General features: G+C 51.7%; 1 protein-coding gene across 3 annotated transcripts in view; it reads right to left on the bottom strand.

Annotated features, from left to right (window-relative positions):
• TESC (tescalcin) overlaps window positions 1-12,568 on the bottom strand; it is a 66,178-nt gene extending 53,610 nt beyond the window's left edge. For all 3 annotated transcript variants that reach the window (XR_003005006.1, XR_003005005.1, XM_024758567.1), the window contains exon 1: window positions 12,364-12,568. Coding sequence is in view for 1 of the 3 variants with exons in the window: in XM_024758567.1 (XP_024614335.1) it covers window positions 12,364-12,421 (58 nt within the window). In the remaining 2 variants the exon portion in view is untranslated. The remainder of the gene's footprint in view (window positions 1-12,363) is intronic.
• Window positions 12,569-15,875: the final 3,307 nt, after the last annotated feature.

Below are 15,875 nucleotides of genomic sequence, written 5' to 3'. Positions count from 1 at the left end.
GGGCTGCTTTCTCCAGGGGCACGCCAGAGCCACCCTGCCTCCCTCCGTTTCCCCCTGCAGTGCCAGCCTGGATGCAGGCTCTGGGACTCCAAGTGGCATCACTGGGAAGGGCTTGGTGGCTTCCAGGACCCCCAAAGCTCTCCTGCTGGCTGTGTCCCGAGAGACTGGCCAGTACTCAACCCAGGCATTGGCCGAGGTCCTGCAACACAGAGATGCGCCCAGCCAGACAGAAAGGTGAGCTAACCCCATCGCTTCCAAGAGCTGCAGGTTCAACCCCCAGCTTCTCGTCTTACTAAACCTTCTTCCCAAGACTGTTAACTTCCTCCTCCGAAATTCAGAGATAATAATAGCACTGCCTACACGTGGCTGTTCCTACCACGAAAAACAATCAAATCACATAAACAACATGCGTAATCGTCAAAGCGTGGGAACCCAAATGTCCATCTACTTGTGAACAGATAAACAAAATGCGGCATCTCCAACCAATGGAACATTATTCCACCAGGAGACAGAATGAAGCAGTGACGCTTGATACAACCTGGATGAACCTTGAAAACATGACATGAAGAAGCCAGACACGCAAGGCCACTACTGTAGGCTTCCTTTTATATGAATCTCCCAAAGTAAGCAAATCCATAGAGACAGAAAGTAGGTTAGTGGTTGCCAGGGGCTACGAGTTGGGAGATTAGAGTGACTGCTGACGCTTCTTTCTGGGGTGATGAAGATGGTCGGGAAATACAGTGGCGATGGCGGCACATCATTGTCAGTGGCTTAATGCCACTGAATTGTATGCTTCTCTGTTGGCCCAGTGGTTAGGACTCCACGCTTCCACGGTTGGGGGCCCAGGTTCAACCCCTGGTTGGGAAACTAAGATCCTGCAAGCCGCACGGTGTGGCCACAATAAATAAATAAATAATAAAAATAAAATAAAATGGTTAGGACGGTAAATTTCATGTTATGTGAATTTTGCCCCCATTGAAAAAAAAAAATGATATACACACTGAGCACTGAACCTGGTTGGAAGAGCGTAAGATCCTGGAGCCGCCATGCTTGCTAGTATTATGTCCCCAAAGCAATAATCTCATGGTACCCATGCGGCTCTTCAGCTGCCTCCAGGATCCCAGGGGAGAGAGAACTTGTGCACCTCCTGGAATTACAGCCCAAGCCATGACTAAGCCGGGGCCTGGGCAGGGAGAGCGAGGGACCGGCCTCCACAGCCTGGAAGGGACCCTCCCCCACATGCCTGGCACCCACACGATGCTTCACGGTGCCGGATGCCCTGTTCCTCTCCTCCACCTGCCTGCCCCTTGGAAGCCATGTGCCGGGAGTGTACACATGCCAGACCACACCTCACTGCTGGGAATTTAAAGTAATCCAAAGAGGCACCTGGGTGCCCTCGGTCTTGAGAATGAAGTTATCAAACTCAATTCTATTCCAAAGCAGAAGCAACGACAAGAAGATTAGTTGCTGGCCTTCCTCCAGCAGCTTTCAACCCTTTGCTCGAAAACGTCAACCTGCTTTGTAAGGGCAAAAGCCGAGGGGTTCCCAGGAAGAGCTGCCCCAGGCCCGTGCCAGCCTGAGGACGGCATTTATTTTAGGTACCAAGGGTCTTGTTAGGATATTTCCTTTTGTTTTGTTTTCTGCACAGAATGAATCCTCCAGATCTCAGGACTGGAGGGGACTCTGGGACAGACTGAAGGGACATGATTTTAGAAAACATTCTCCCCTCATGAGCAACGAGACAACTCAGAAAGCTGTCAGAGTGGGTGAGCATGACTCAAAGTCACACAGACCATGCTCTGCTCACCCGCGCTCACCTTCCTACAGCTAGCCTCTGTTCTTTCCCATTTGCCTTAGAGCAGTAATAACAACCACCAAGTGTCAGCATTTACTCAGAGGCAGGAACTAAGCCAAACACTTGACACACATGATCTTATTTAGTCCTCATCACAGTGTCTGCCTCTCCTGGGGGTATTACACCCATTTTACAGATATGGAAACTGACTCTCAGAGAGGGTAAGTCACTCGCTGAAGGTCACACGGATATAAGTGGCAGAACTGGGATTTGAACCCAGGTCTGTGACTCCAGAATCTGTCCTCATGACCATCTGCTGTGCTGTCTGCCAAAACTAAGAAGTGACTGGGACAATGAATACATACCATTTACATCACTAAACAAAGAGAGATGTCTCCATTTTAATAAAAAGACTAAAGATGAGGAAGGGAGAAAAGCAACAGCTAATCGGTGGAGATTTGGGCACTTTTCAGAGTCTCTAGGAAACTGGTTTTCACATTCTTCCAGAATCTTCAGCTCCAGATTTACCAAAAGCATGAGGGCTTATTATGGTAGGACATTTAGGTAAAGAACTCCAGTATCAGGACTTCCCTGGTGGTCCAGTGGTTAAGACTCCACGCTTCCAAAGCAGGGGCTGTTGGGTAGATCCCTGACTGGGGAACTAAGATCCCACATGCCACACAGCATGGCCAAAAAATACTGAAAAAAAAAAAAAAAAAAAAAAAAGAACTCCAGTTCCTTCTACAAGGAGCTAACACAGACTTTACATTCCACTACAAACCTGTGAAGCACTGGACAAAATTAGAAAAAAATTTAAGACATCACTAAGCTTGAAAGAAAGGGAAATCCCCAGGTGCCAGAAGCAAGGAGGGGACTCAGACCCAGCAAGTGAGGTGGCCCAGGGGTACCAGGATATTTCCGGGCTCTCACAGCAAAGGTGTGGCTTCTAGCCCACTGAGTGACAGCAGTGGCCTTGGGTCCATACGAGTTAGAAGTGAGACTCCTATCAAAAGCTAGAACACAAAGGGCTGCCTCTCCATATAAGGTGGGACAGAAAAATGTTCCCTGCTGGCCCAGAGAATCAACAAGGAAGCTGACTCTGCAGAAGAGGTGGCAGGGTGCAGAGGAGAGGAGGGGGACTCTATGATGAATCAAAACTCCAGGCCTGTATCATTCACAAGAGAAAAATCCAAACCTCTGTGGCACAGGAAAGCCAAATTGAGGAATTAATGTAAAAAGTGTTTCCAGACCAGCGAAAGCCCTAAGGTACCCAGAACAACAAATGCAAAGCACTGTGTGAGGTACTTCTATAGCCCAGGGCACAGGGTACTCTCATGGGAGAGGTACTTCAGCTAAGCCCATCTCTACTTGGTGTGGCCTCAGCATGAATCTGGAGATGACTGAAAACCAGGGGGGAGCCAGCCCAAAGATGAGCTCAGAATCAAAAACCAAACTACACAGCAAATGACCACCATATGGGATAATCAGCAGACACAGTTAATAAATGGAATGGACCCCCAAGAAGATGAGACAGCAGAAACTATACAGTAAGCTTCAAATTATTACAAATAATGTAAGAACAGTGCCCTATGACAAAAGCAGTGAATCTGAAAACCTTATAGAACTTACAAAATGTTTTTTTTTAAGTCTATGGAATTTAAAAAACTAAGTTGGGTTAAGGCAGCAAAGCTGTAATAGCTAAAGAGAGAATTAGTGAATTGGAAGACAGACCTAAGGAAACAAATCAAGATACAGCACAGAGCAACAAAAAGATAGGAAATATGCAAGAAAAGTAAAGAGGCATTCAGGACAGAATGACACGGTTCATCCCCTTCCAAAGTAATTACTGAGGAAAAAGATTAGGAGAAAGGGGAGAGGTAATATCTTCATTATGGAAGATATCAGTCAATTTTAGAATAATACAGCATAAACCATTCCCAGGCAGGATAAATTAAATCCACACCTACACAAAGCACCTAAAAAAACACCACCAACAAATATTTTTAAACAGAGGGGAAGAAGCAGATTTCTACAAAGAAATATCAATCAGACAAAAGAGACGACTTTTCAACAGCAAGAAGAGACCAAAAACTCAGTGCTGAGAGAAAACATGCAGCAACCTCAAATTTTATACCCAGCCAAATGATCATTCCTGTAGCCTGGCAAAATAAAGACATTTTCAGACAAAGCTGACAACTCACAGGGACTCGTTGCAAACTCCATGGAAAGGTGTGTTACATAAGAAGAAACTGAATTTGGGGACTTCCCTGGTGGTCCAGTGGGTAGGACTCTGTGCTCCCAAGGCAGGGGGCCCGGGTTCGATCCGTTTGGGGAAACTAGATCCCATATGCATGCTGTGACTAAGAGTTTGCATGCAACAACTAAGAAGCTCGCACACCCCAACTAAAAAAGGATCCTGCATGCCGCAACAAAGATCCTGCGTGCCACGACTAAGACCTCGTACAGCCAAAATAAATAAATATTAAAAAAAACCCTGAATCTGTAAGGAAGAATGGCTGCAAAAATTAATAGAGTCTGCATAAAACAAAAACCAGTTATGTAGGTTTTTAAATTAAAGAAAAAATACTACAGAGTGATACAAATTAAAGTATGCTAAGGTCCCTGATCATTAGCACATCAAGAAAATGACAAACTTGACGCATGTCAAAGATGGCAGGCGTGTCACAAGTGATATGAATTACTGAAGGAAGTTACAGAATACCCTTAAAAAGGAGATATATGGCCAGCTTCTGAAAGGTTTACAATCGAAACGATCTGTACCTGCCAACAACTATTGAACACTTACGACGTGTGAAGAGCTTTACTCAAATTCTCATTCAATCCTCACAGCAGCCCCGGGACACATTCGCATCATACAGATGAGGAAACTAAGACTCAGGGAGGCGAAGTTTCTTGCTTAGACAGTAAACAGCAGCGTCGTGATTCAAACCCACATCTACCTGCTGCTAAAGGTCAAGGTGGTGGAAGGCTAGTCTGTGTCCACGTGGGACCCTGGCTGAGGCCTTGGAGATGCAGGAGAGGACAAGATAAGGGAACTCCCGAGAACTACCAGGTGGGTGAGGCCTGTGAAGTGCTGGGTGCTCACCTGGGGTTCTCTGATCACTGAGACCCTGGCATGGGTGCTCAGGAGCTGGGAAGGGCCCCCCTCCCTTTCTCTTTCCGTCGCTGTATAACTCAGCCACACCAACCGTGCTGCTGTCTCCTGCCTGGCCACCCTCCCAGAGGTACCTGGGCCCTGAGACCTAACTGCTCCCTTTCACCTCCCAGGGAGCTGTGCTGAGAACAGAAGGCCCACTTCTGACAGCCTGCCCGTCCACAAAGGTCACACTGTTGGGACAACAAAGGGCCTTTTTGTCCTCACGCTTAAGGTGATTTCCACCACTGGCAGAAATCACCCACTTGACCTTCTGGTTTTATGAATTAATAACAAAGATGGAGCCGGCGACAGGATGGCTGGCAGGACCAGGGTGCCAGCTTCCTCCTCGTCACCTTGCCCAGCCTCTCCAGGCTGGGAAAAGGAGGCCCTGCCTTATCTTCCCAAAGCAGTGGGCACTCCTGAGCCAAAAACGCCTTGTTCCCTGGGCTTGAGATAGCAGATACTAAAGTGCTTTGCAAAAGTGGAAGCATCTTATCGCGGCATTTTTTCTGTAGGATTGGGCCGTATGGCATATCTGAGCAGTGATTAAATTCCATGTTGCATTCTGGGGACCATTAACTCACAGAAAAATTACCCTGCCAGCGTGGGGATGGGGGAGGCGAGAAAGAAAGATGCATGAGGGATCTAATTACTACCAATCCGTGGAGCTGAGAAGTCTTGGAGCGGATTGCCGGTGGCCTTCACGCAGAGAAAACACAACTTCTGAAACAGACGTGAGCCACACAGTCAGACCCAGGAAATGGAGGGGGTCTCTTCTTCTTAGCCCTCCCCACACCCCTCACACTGCTCATCACCAAGCTTGCCCTCCCTGGGGGTTTGGGGGGGGGCACAGCCCACACTTCTAGAACTTTCCACATCACCCAGAGCTAATCCTATCTGCCTTGAGGTCCGATTCTCCCCTTGCCAGCTGGGTAAACAAGTGTGTGGAACACTGTTAACAAGGTCATGGGGCAGCAGTGTTGCCTCTCACAGATAATACGACTTGGGGTCACTCACATTCTCCATCTATGTTATGTCACGTGGGAGAGGTAGTTTCTCCTTGCACCCAAAAAACAGTGTTGTTGTTTTTTTTTATAGTGTATTCCTAAATTTATTTTTATTTATTTAATTTTTATTGCGTATGGTTGCTTTACAATGATGTGTTAGCCCCCACTGCACAACGAAATGAATCAGCCATACATACACGTACAGGTACCCCCTCCCTTTTGGACTTCCCTCCCATTTAGGCTACCACAGGGCATTAGGTGAGTTCCCTGTCCTATACAGCATGTTCCCATCAGCTGTCCATTTTATACAGAGTATCAATAATACATATGTGTCAATCCCAGTCTCCCAATTCCTCCCACCCCACCCCTTTCCCCCTTGGTATCCATACATTTGTTCTCTACCCGTCTCTACTTCTGCTTTGCAAGTAAGATCATCTATACCGTTAAAGAGGCCTTGTTTTGAATTTGGGTTCCACACACAACATCTAAGTGACCTTTATTTTAATTATATTTTGTTTTTACTGAATTATAATCGATTTATAATATCAAAATCGTGTTAGCTGCAGTGTACAGCACAGTGATTCAGTTATACGTATGCATCTAAGTGACCTCGAGCAGTCACCTGCGTGTCTGAGCCTCAGTTTCCTCATCTGTAAACGGGTAACAAAAGTCCCACTGGGCTCTTAGGAGGATGAGATGATGGATGGAAAAGGCCCAAGAAAGAGCAGCTGTTACCTCATCCACAGCTCTAGACCGTCTCATTGACTGCCACGTCTTCAAAGGGGTGGAGACGGCGGCTCAGAGAGGGCTGCGGCCTGGAGCAGGCGTCCCAGCACTGCCGCATGGGGCAAGCCCGATGATCGCCGGCCTCCGAGCCCTATTATGCAGCTACTGCTAACGTGGGATGACCGGATCCAGGTGCACAGAGTGCAAAATGGGCCAGGGCAGGGGGTGCTTCTGGGTGCCCAGGAATTAGTTCACTTGCTACCCAGCTCTTTCCCGCACGTTTCCACACTGGGAGCACCCAGGGAGTGGGCAGAGGTCTGGACAACCCACCCGACCAAGGCAGAAAAGGTTCCAGAGGGCTGGGGTCACTTGGCCCTCCCTGCTGTAGTTATGACCACTGCTCCCAAGGCCCCTGAGAGTTCAGCCTTTGGGGACCAGTCCTCCCAGATATGTTTGTTCCTCCCTCAGCAGGGAGCCACCATTTTTCATTCTTCTAAAAAAATATAAGTGCTCTTATTATTACTTTCTTATTGGGATCTGATTTACATACTGTGGCATGTATCTTCACTGTTTTAAGAATCTCAGGAAAGTTGAGGGTCCACATCTCCCAGAGCCCCACGGACACAATTCTGCACCCCACTTTATGGGTTTCAGAGACTCCCCAAGGATCCCAAGTTAAAACCACAGTCCACCCCAGAGGAAACAGAAAGGGAGCTAATAGGTCTTGTTGGCCATTTAGCTCCACAAGCCTTGGTGACAACAGGGTGAACACAGTGGTACCGGCCGGTCTGCCCTTACCCCTCAAGGCCCCGAGCTTCAGGAAGGCAGGGGAGGTGTCATGCCACCAGGGCACGTGGCATGTGGTGAAGGGGCTGAGGCTGTGGTCTGGGGCTGCTTGAAGACTTTATAACCCAGGAGTACTGCCCAGCCGGGAGATTCCAGTGGAAAATGCAGTGCCACCCCTAGAAGCCAGCCCAGGCCACACAGGCCTCCCGCATCTCTGGTTCCCTCCCCAAAGGATGAGGTCCGGGGGTCAGACCAGGACTTGAATCCCGCCTCTGCTTCTCAGTGACCTGTGGCAGTCACGTCCTCTCTTCAACCTTGACTTCCCCATCTCTGGAATGGGAAGGCCACAGTGTTCCTGGGAGGATTCCATGAGCCACCGCGGGGAAACTTCATAGCTTAGCAGTGTCTGGTAGATGACAGGCGCCCGATAGACATTAGCTGTGGAGCTGTCCTGGAGCCCGAAGGAAAAAACAGACCCCTCCACTCTTCCCAGATCCCTCCTCGTATTCTTTCCTTTCCAATTCCAGAAGCAGACATGGGGTTGGGGGGACAGGAAGCGGGGGCCACCTCCAGGCCAGCTCAAGGTGGGGACAGGGAACACGCTACAGTGAGTGATTCCTTTCTTCCTGTCCAGCGTCCACGTCACACCTTGGGACACACATTGGGCTTGACACCACGCCTGCCACGGAGAAAGGCCAGCTCACCACTTGGACACACAACCAGAATGCCTTCGCTCGGGTTTGTAATATGCATTTTAACAGTCTAGGTAGTCAGCTTTCCTGGCGCAGAAAAGATGTTTGGGAGTACTTGTCCATGTTTTAAATCAGTCGATGAGACTCTGACAGGCAAGGCGAGGTGGGCGTGCAGACCCAAGGATGCCCTGCGTGAGCGAGCTTGCGCTCAGGCCTATTTTTGGCAGGGCTGACGTGGCCAAGGCCAGCTGCTGGTGTGGCACTAGATTTTATACCGGACACTGGCTCCTGGGCAATACTCCCTGGGTTATAAAGTCCCCAGGGCCTTCACCCCTTCAACGGGAACCTCTTGTGTTCTCACTGAGTACAAAGGTACTGAGTACACTCCCCACTCTCAGGGAGCTCCAAGTTTCAAGGGGGTGGCAGGCGACAAAGCTGACAATTATAACAGGGTGTGATGTGAGCTATTACGGGAGGGAATGCAGGGGCTGCAGGAGTGCTGACGATGGGCATTTAACACACAAAGGTAGGAAGGAGGGTAGCCAGGGATGGCTTTCTGGAAGGAAACAATAGCTAAGCTGAGCTCTGAACGAGGAAGAGCATGAGTTTCATAAAGAGACGAGGCAGGGCTTCCCTGGTGGCGCAGTGGTTGAGAGTCCACCTCCTGATGCAGGGGACGTGGGTTCGTGCCCCGGTCCGGGAGGCTCCCACGTGCCGCGGAGCTGCTGGGCCCGTGAGCCATGGCCACTGAGCCTGCGGGTCCAGAGCCTGTGCTCCGCAACGGGAGAGGCCACAGCAGTGAGAGGCCCGCGTACCGCATAAAAAAAAAAAAAAAAAAAAAAAAAAAGAGAGAGAGAGAGACGGGGCAAAGAGGAAACGTGCGCGATCTTCACCTGGGTGGTGGTTACAGAAGTACGGCCATATGCAAACGCCGTATTATGTGAGATGGGAAGAGTGCTCCAGGCACAGGGAACCGATTGTACAAAGGCCTGGTGGTGAGAAAAATATACGGGCAGGCTGTTCCTACCCCTTCTGGGTTCCTAGAAATCTGAGGGGCAACGAAACACAGTGAAAGCACAGCAGTAGCAGGACAGTGAGCCTGGGGATCCCGAGATCCCTACTCCTCCGCTTATGAGCTGCGGGACGGGAGGCAAGTTGCTTTACTCCTCTGAGCCTCTGTAAAATGGCCACAGTACCACCTTCCCTGGAGGACTAGCATGAGGATTCCAAGAGTGCATGCAAAGGGATCACCCTGGTCCTCAGAGAGGCGGGGGAAGCCTAGCAACCCTGTGGGCACAGCCTGTTCTCTGGCTGCCCTGGACCTAGGGCTCTTCCCCCTTCTCAGGGATGCTTCCCAAGGGTTCTTATAGGAACACTCCACCCAGCCCGCAGGATGCTGGGAGCTGACGTTCCCATACCAAGTCAAGCACTGCCACCCACACATACACCCTCTTGTTGAATCTACACCGCCACCCCATGATCCAGGCGGGAGCACTAACGCTCAGAGAGGTAAAATGACTTGCTTAAGGTCATGCAGCTGTGAAGAAGTGGCACCAAGACTTAACTCTTACTTGTGGCTCAGAGCAACCAGGACCTATCAAGGTATTTAAAGCATGGCTGATAATACTAAACACTTGTGCTTGTTCTAAATACTTCAGGTGAATTCACTCACTTAATCCTTCCCAAGAACTCAGAGGAAGGTACCACTTTTATCCCGATTTTATAGTGCATGAAACTGAGGCATTCAGAGCATAAATGACTTGCCCAAGGCTGCATACCTATCAAGACCCCTTAAATCAGGTTCCCATCCCAACCTGAGCCCCACGTCCACGTCCTCATCTCATACAAACCTCATTCATTGTCCTCAACTTGTTCCTGCCAAAGGACCTTTGCATTCGCTGTGCCCTCTGCTCCAAATGCACTTCCGACTGGCCTTCACGCAGCTGGCTCCTTCTTACTTGGGTCTATTCCATTATCACCTCCCCCGAGAAGCCCTCCTGGTCCCCTCGAAAGAAATGTTTCCTTGCCCCTCCCCCAACTCTCATGCCGTCGGATTGTATCTTCTTCACGGAACTTGACACCAGTGGGTTGATCTGTTTATGCTGTGCATCTCCCCTCAGGAAATCAACCTCTCTGGGTCTGAATGGATAAAAGTGCTCAGACTGTGCCAACCCCTTTCACAGAACTAGGGGGAAGTCTACTTGAAGTTCAGATAACGGAAGGCATTATCCTCCCCTCTAGTCTGACCTCAGAACTCCTTCCCTGACCTCCTGTCTCCCCTCCCTCTTTGGGGTGTGAAATCTGAGTTCTGAGCAGCAAAAAGGGAAGTCACATCAGCCACCTCTAGGAAAGCAACAAAGCACGGAACCCTCAGCTTCTATCATCCGGGTTGGAGGCTGGGCCCAGGAAACTGACAAGATTCCCAGCATGCTCTGCAGCCCCGTCACCTGTCAAACCCACAACCAGATGGAATTCCCCCAGACTGCCTGCCACGAGGGGCTGCCTGAGAGACTGCGGCCAGCCCACCCTTCCTGCAGAGATACCAGCCTCAGAGAACCCCCATTTCTAACCAGCCAGATTTAAGGCAGCCAGAGGGCACTCAAGAAATAATAAAAACGGGAAATCCAAGAAACTCAGGTGACAGGAATCCTACCTCCTCTCTCACGTGCGCCTTGTTGAACTAGACTTTATAAAACTTTTTGAATAAGTGAGTCACACGTGGTTCAAGATGAAAACATAAAAAAGTTAACAGTGAAAAGCTCACCCTCCCTTCATCTTTTCTACCAAATCCCCCAATAAGTATTATTCTTAATTCCTTGATGCAAATAAAAGTTACAAAAATATACTCTTACTCCCCCTCTTTAAAAAAAAGGGGTTCCATATGATATATATGCACCACAACTTTTTTTTCCTCCGGTTGAAGATAGCTCTATATTTGTAAACAGGAAGGTGTCCGCGTACACGTCTGTGTATGTATGCATGTGTAGACGCAGACACCAATTATTAAGGGCTTTCTGTAATTTTCACCCAATTCTCCTGGAAAGAGGTGTTTAGATTGGGAATCAGGTGTTTAGATGGGGAGTCAGGAGTCATTTTTCAGCTCACGCACAAATGGCGGGGCCGCTCCCTCCAGCTGATCCACCATGGCCACTGACTGTCTGCACTAAACTCGAAGCAGGCACCAGGAGCCAGCTCCTGACTGGAAATAACGCTGCAGCTACCGTTTTCTTGAGCATTTATCTACAAAATACTAGCAGAAATCGCATTCTAGAAGGAAGAAAACAGAGACAGAGAGAGGTAAAGTGACTAGCCCAAGGACACACAGCCAGGAAGTAGCGCTGGCGGGGTTGACACCCGGTCTGCCCATTGCCAAAGCCAGTCTGCCCACTCACCTGGCCTCTCTCGGTCTTCAGTCCACACCCCCCTTCACAGCCCGTAATAGAACCGGGTGCCAGGGTCAAGTTCCCAGCCCGGCTGGACTTGGGCGGTCAGGCGCTTCCGCCATCACTTCCCTGCGGTCAGCTCGGCCCGCAGCCCGGCCTCCCGGTGCGGTGCGCCCTGCCCCAGGCGGATACGGGGCGCACAGCCTCTGCAGGCCCGGGAGTCCGGGCGAGCTCCACGAAGGTCGCCAGGCTCCAGCAAAGTGCTCTTCGGGCGCTGCCTCGCTTAATCCTCCCAGTTACCCATGGTGGGGTAGCGGGGGACCCGCCTGAAACCATTTTACAGACGGGAGGCTCAGAGACCCGCTCACCCGCGCTAAGGTCGCGCGGCCGGGCTCCCACCCAGCTCCCGCCGACTGAAAAACTTTCCTCCCCCTGCGTAATCCTGAATCCAAACGACTTTCAGGTGCGGGTCGCGTACAACAGCTGAGCGTCCATGGGCGCCAGCTCTCCCGGCCCGGGAGCCCGGACACTGCTCCCTCCCGGGTCCGCAGTCCCAGGTTCAGGGGTTCCCAGCCAACTCCGAGAGCACCGAGGCAGAGCTGCCGCGACACTTACTCAGCATCACCGCAGCCTGCAAAGTGGCCGGCGGGGACCCATTTGAAGGAGGGGGAGACTGAGGCGCAGAGAGAGCCAGCTACTAGTCCAAGGTCACACAGCGCGGTGGCCCGAAGCCCAGCGGGTGGCCGTGGGCTGGGAGCCCCCGTGCCAGCCGGCCGGCGGTCGTGGTCCCCGTCACCGTCCCCCGCGGGATACTCACAGCCTGTCTTGCCCTCGAGCTCCCGCACCTCCTCGGACGCGGAGTGGGTAGCGCCCATGGTGCCCGCGGCGGGGGCCCGGGGGCGCTCGTCCCTCCCAGGCCCTGGGCTGGCGTCGGCTGCGCAGCGACGGGTCCGGCCTCGGGTCCGACACAGGTCGGGACGCCAGGAACTGGTCTGAGCCGCGGGTTCCGCGTGGGGTGCGAGCGCGGCCTCTTATAGCGGCGGCGGGCGGAGCGCCACGGTCCTAGTGCGCTCCGGCTTCGCGCATTGCCGGGAGTGGGGAGCGCCCCGCCCCGGGCCGGAAACGGCGGGGAGAGAGGTGAGGAGAGGAGGGGGGCCCAGGTTCCCCATTTCCCACAACCGCGGCCGTGCTCGTCGCGCCTCACCCCTTCTGCACCCCTGCCGGCTGTGGGAAGAAGGTGTGAGCAGAGTTGGGGGTATAGGTAGGAGGCATCAGACCCCACGGAGGTTCCATGCCCTCCGCCACCCCTGTTCCACTACACATCCTCCCAGATGTCAGGAGGGAAACTGCCTGGGAACAATGGAGAAGGACAGCATTAATTATCTCTATGGTGAACAGCAATAAAGATAATATAATCATAATCCAACCTGAATGTGCAAGTGGGGGGGATTTCTTTGGTTTATTCCAGGAAAGCCCACCCTGATGAAGTGGGCTCACCCACGTACAAGACTGGCCTGTCCTAGCTACTCAGCCTAGTTGCTTAGGATGGGGACGTTCTCAGTCTTTCGATTCAGGGATTCTGACTCAGGCAGGGCCCAGGAGGCTGCATTTCAAACTACCAGAGAGAATGCCATCCTTCTGGGAGAAGTTTTGCCTGAAGCTGACTGAAGGAGTTGGGTTCCGTAACCAGGTTGGGTGACCCCGGCCAGTCCTGCCACCTATCTAACCATTATTCCTTCTCCTTAAGATGGGGATAACAATAGTTAATGAGACATAGATCAGAAAGGCCTGGCCTGGGACACAGCGCAAGACAGCCACTGTGGAATCATGTCCACTTTACAACAGAGGAACTGGTTCTCAGAAGGGTCACATAGCCAGGGCATCAATTCAAAGTCAACACTTTCCCTGTCTCAAGCCCAGGCAATTGTGCTCCACGTGCCTGGTGACGTGGCCATCAAGGATTGGCATGTATTCAGGGTCTGTCCTGGGTGCCAGGCTCCGCTGACAGTGCTGGGGGGCGGCGGTCATGGAGACTTGATCCGGCTCACCTACATCCACATCACAGAGCGCTGGGGAGGGAGTGCTGAGAACCAGGTGCCCATACCTGCAGGCCACAGGTCCAAGCTGAGGGTTATAGCCCTTTCCAGGGACAAGGATGGCGTTCAGAGTCACCAGGGGCCTCCTGAAACCTGCCAAAGCAGCAGAGTCAGCCCCCTCCTGGTTGAAAATCCAGCTCCCCTTTACACTCTGTCAGGACACTCACAGAGCTGGGGCGGCACCTGGAATGTGCATTTGCAAAGCTTGCGGGCGGTTCTGAGACCTAGCCAAGCCGGGGAAATGTTGGCTGTGGGGGCATCAGCTGGTCCAAGCAAACTGGAAAGCCGCCTGGGAGACTGCATGTCAGGTCAGAAGGACTCTAGAAACCCAAACTGGCCTCTGGATCAAGAAATGGGGCCCTGGGCCCCTTGGGAATTACCCACAACTGCTGGACACAATTTTGTTCCGACTTAAGATATCTGTGCCTGGAATTTTATTATATTAAATTATCCAAGGATTAAATGCTGGGGATTTTTGCTGGGGAGATAGAAAATGATGTTCTCATGGCTACATCTCCTCCCCTTTGGCATGGTTGCTCTCAGAGCTGGTACAGTACAGGTGGGCGGGGGTAAAAGCCCTGGGACAGTGCCCTGGGGCAGGCAGGGGGCACGTGGCCTGGCTCTGCCCCTCGGGTGATCGCGGAGAGACTCCCAGCGTATGGGGTGAAGGGAGGTGGTCTTTGCTCCATCGTCTGTCTACCCAGTGAACTTCATCTCAAGCTCCTCTGGCCACGGTCAGTTTCTAGACTAGCATTTGTGCTGGTCCCTTCTGCCAGGAACTCCGCTGCTCTCTATTTTCCTGTGATCGGGGCTCCTCAGATCTCAGCATAAACATCACCTCCTTGGAGAGTCCTTCTCAGGGCCCCCATCCGCTCTCCTGGGTCTGCTGCCATACAGGCCACCTTCTCCAGCCAGCGGGAGCTGGAAGGCTGGGTGTGATGAGCACAGGGAGTTTGTTCCTGGTGGCAGGGCTTGGAGAAAGAAGCGGGAGCTCCTTGTGGTGGCAGGAATATGCGGGCTTGCTCGCTCATTCATTGATTCATCGCCCATTTATCGAAGGTCTGCTGCGTACAGGGGCCTGCCTGGGGCCTGGAGCCACACTTCTGCTCTTAAGGGAGTCCTGGAGGAGTGGGAGACAGACACACAGGAGGTGACAACGCAGCGGGGTCAACAAGGCCCCGCAGAGATCTGGAATGTCCAAGCTGGAATGGCCGCTGGAGAGACTGTTAACCCCTAAGCTGAGCTTTGGGGAGTCCATGACTGTCCCAAACTGTGATCCCAAAGGGACATGCCAGAGGCAACTACTGGCTGGACAGAAGTACCTGTGAGGTTTGGGGGCCCTGCGGTCACCCACCCTCTGCCTGGGCTTTGCCTCCTTCTCTGGCAATGATGCACACACACGGCAGGGCTCTCTGCACACAAAGCCTGCTGCCACTGTTCCAGGACATCAGGCCTTTAATTCAATCCTGCTAATGGCGTCAGAGCACCAAGGAGGTCTGGAGCGCTGCGTGGGGTCTGGCTGGGCTGATTGGATCTGTTGTCTGGAGCCCTGGAAGAGGGGGCACCCTGTGTGGTGATCTTTATCCTCCCCCTCACTCAGTGTGACCTTCGGAGAGCTAGGGAACACTTTGGTCACCAGGCAACTGCCTCTCTTCTCCCAGAGGAGCTGATTACAAACAGTGGCTGCAGTGAGAATGGCTGGTACCTGTGAGGCCACCAAGGGCAGCTGAGCCCAGAGATGGTGAGGGTGGTCTTCATTCGTCTAAGGGAAACAGACTACCGAACCACACTTGGGCAAGTGGCTTTGCCTCCCTGGGCCTCAGTTTCCCATCTGTAAAGTGGGAATAACAATGGTGCCTTCTTCATGATGTTTATGAGGGTTAAATGTGGATTCACATATCTAAAGGGCTTAAAACAGTGCCTGACACAGGAAGTGCTATCCAGTGGGGTGCAGGTAAACAGGCCCTGAGAAAACAGAGGAAAAGCTCTACTTTGCAACATTGCCCATTTCCCTGTTGTAAATACTCCCACCATGGTCAATTTCAAGGTACCAATAATTGAACAATGGGCGAATGTTTAATAATTTGTTCTTGCAAGCTGGTCTGAGACAACTCAGCACACCACTACACAGTAGGCTGTTACTATGATTCATATGTTCATTTGTCCATTCATTCATCTATTCACTCATCCACTACTGAGTGCCGGGAATTCAGATACTACAGTGAGGTAGTCT

Source organism: Neophocaena asiaeorientalis, unplaced genomic scaffold (genome assembly GCF_003031525.2).
Source record: "Neophocaena asiaeorientalis asiaeorientalis breed wild unplaced genomic scaffold, Neophocaena_asiaeorientalis_V1.1 scaffold77, whole genome shotgun sequence".
Lineage (NCBI taxonomy): Eukaryota > Metazoa > Chordata > Mammalia > Artiodactyla > Phocoenidae > Neophocaena > Neophocaena asiaeorientalis.
Note: the sequence above shows the minus strand (reverse complement) of the source record. Positions and strands in the feature narration are given on the sequence as shown.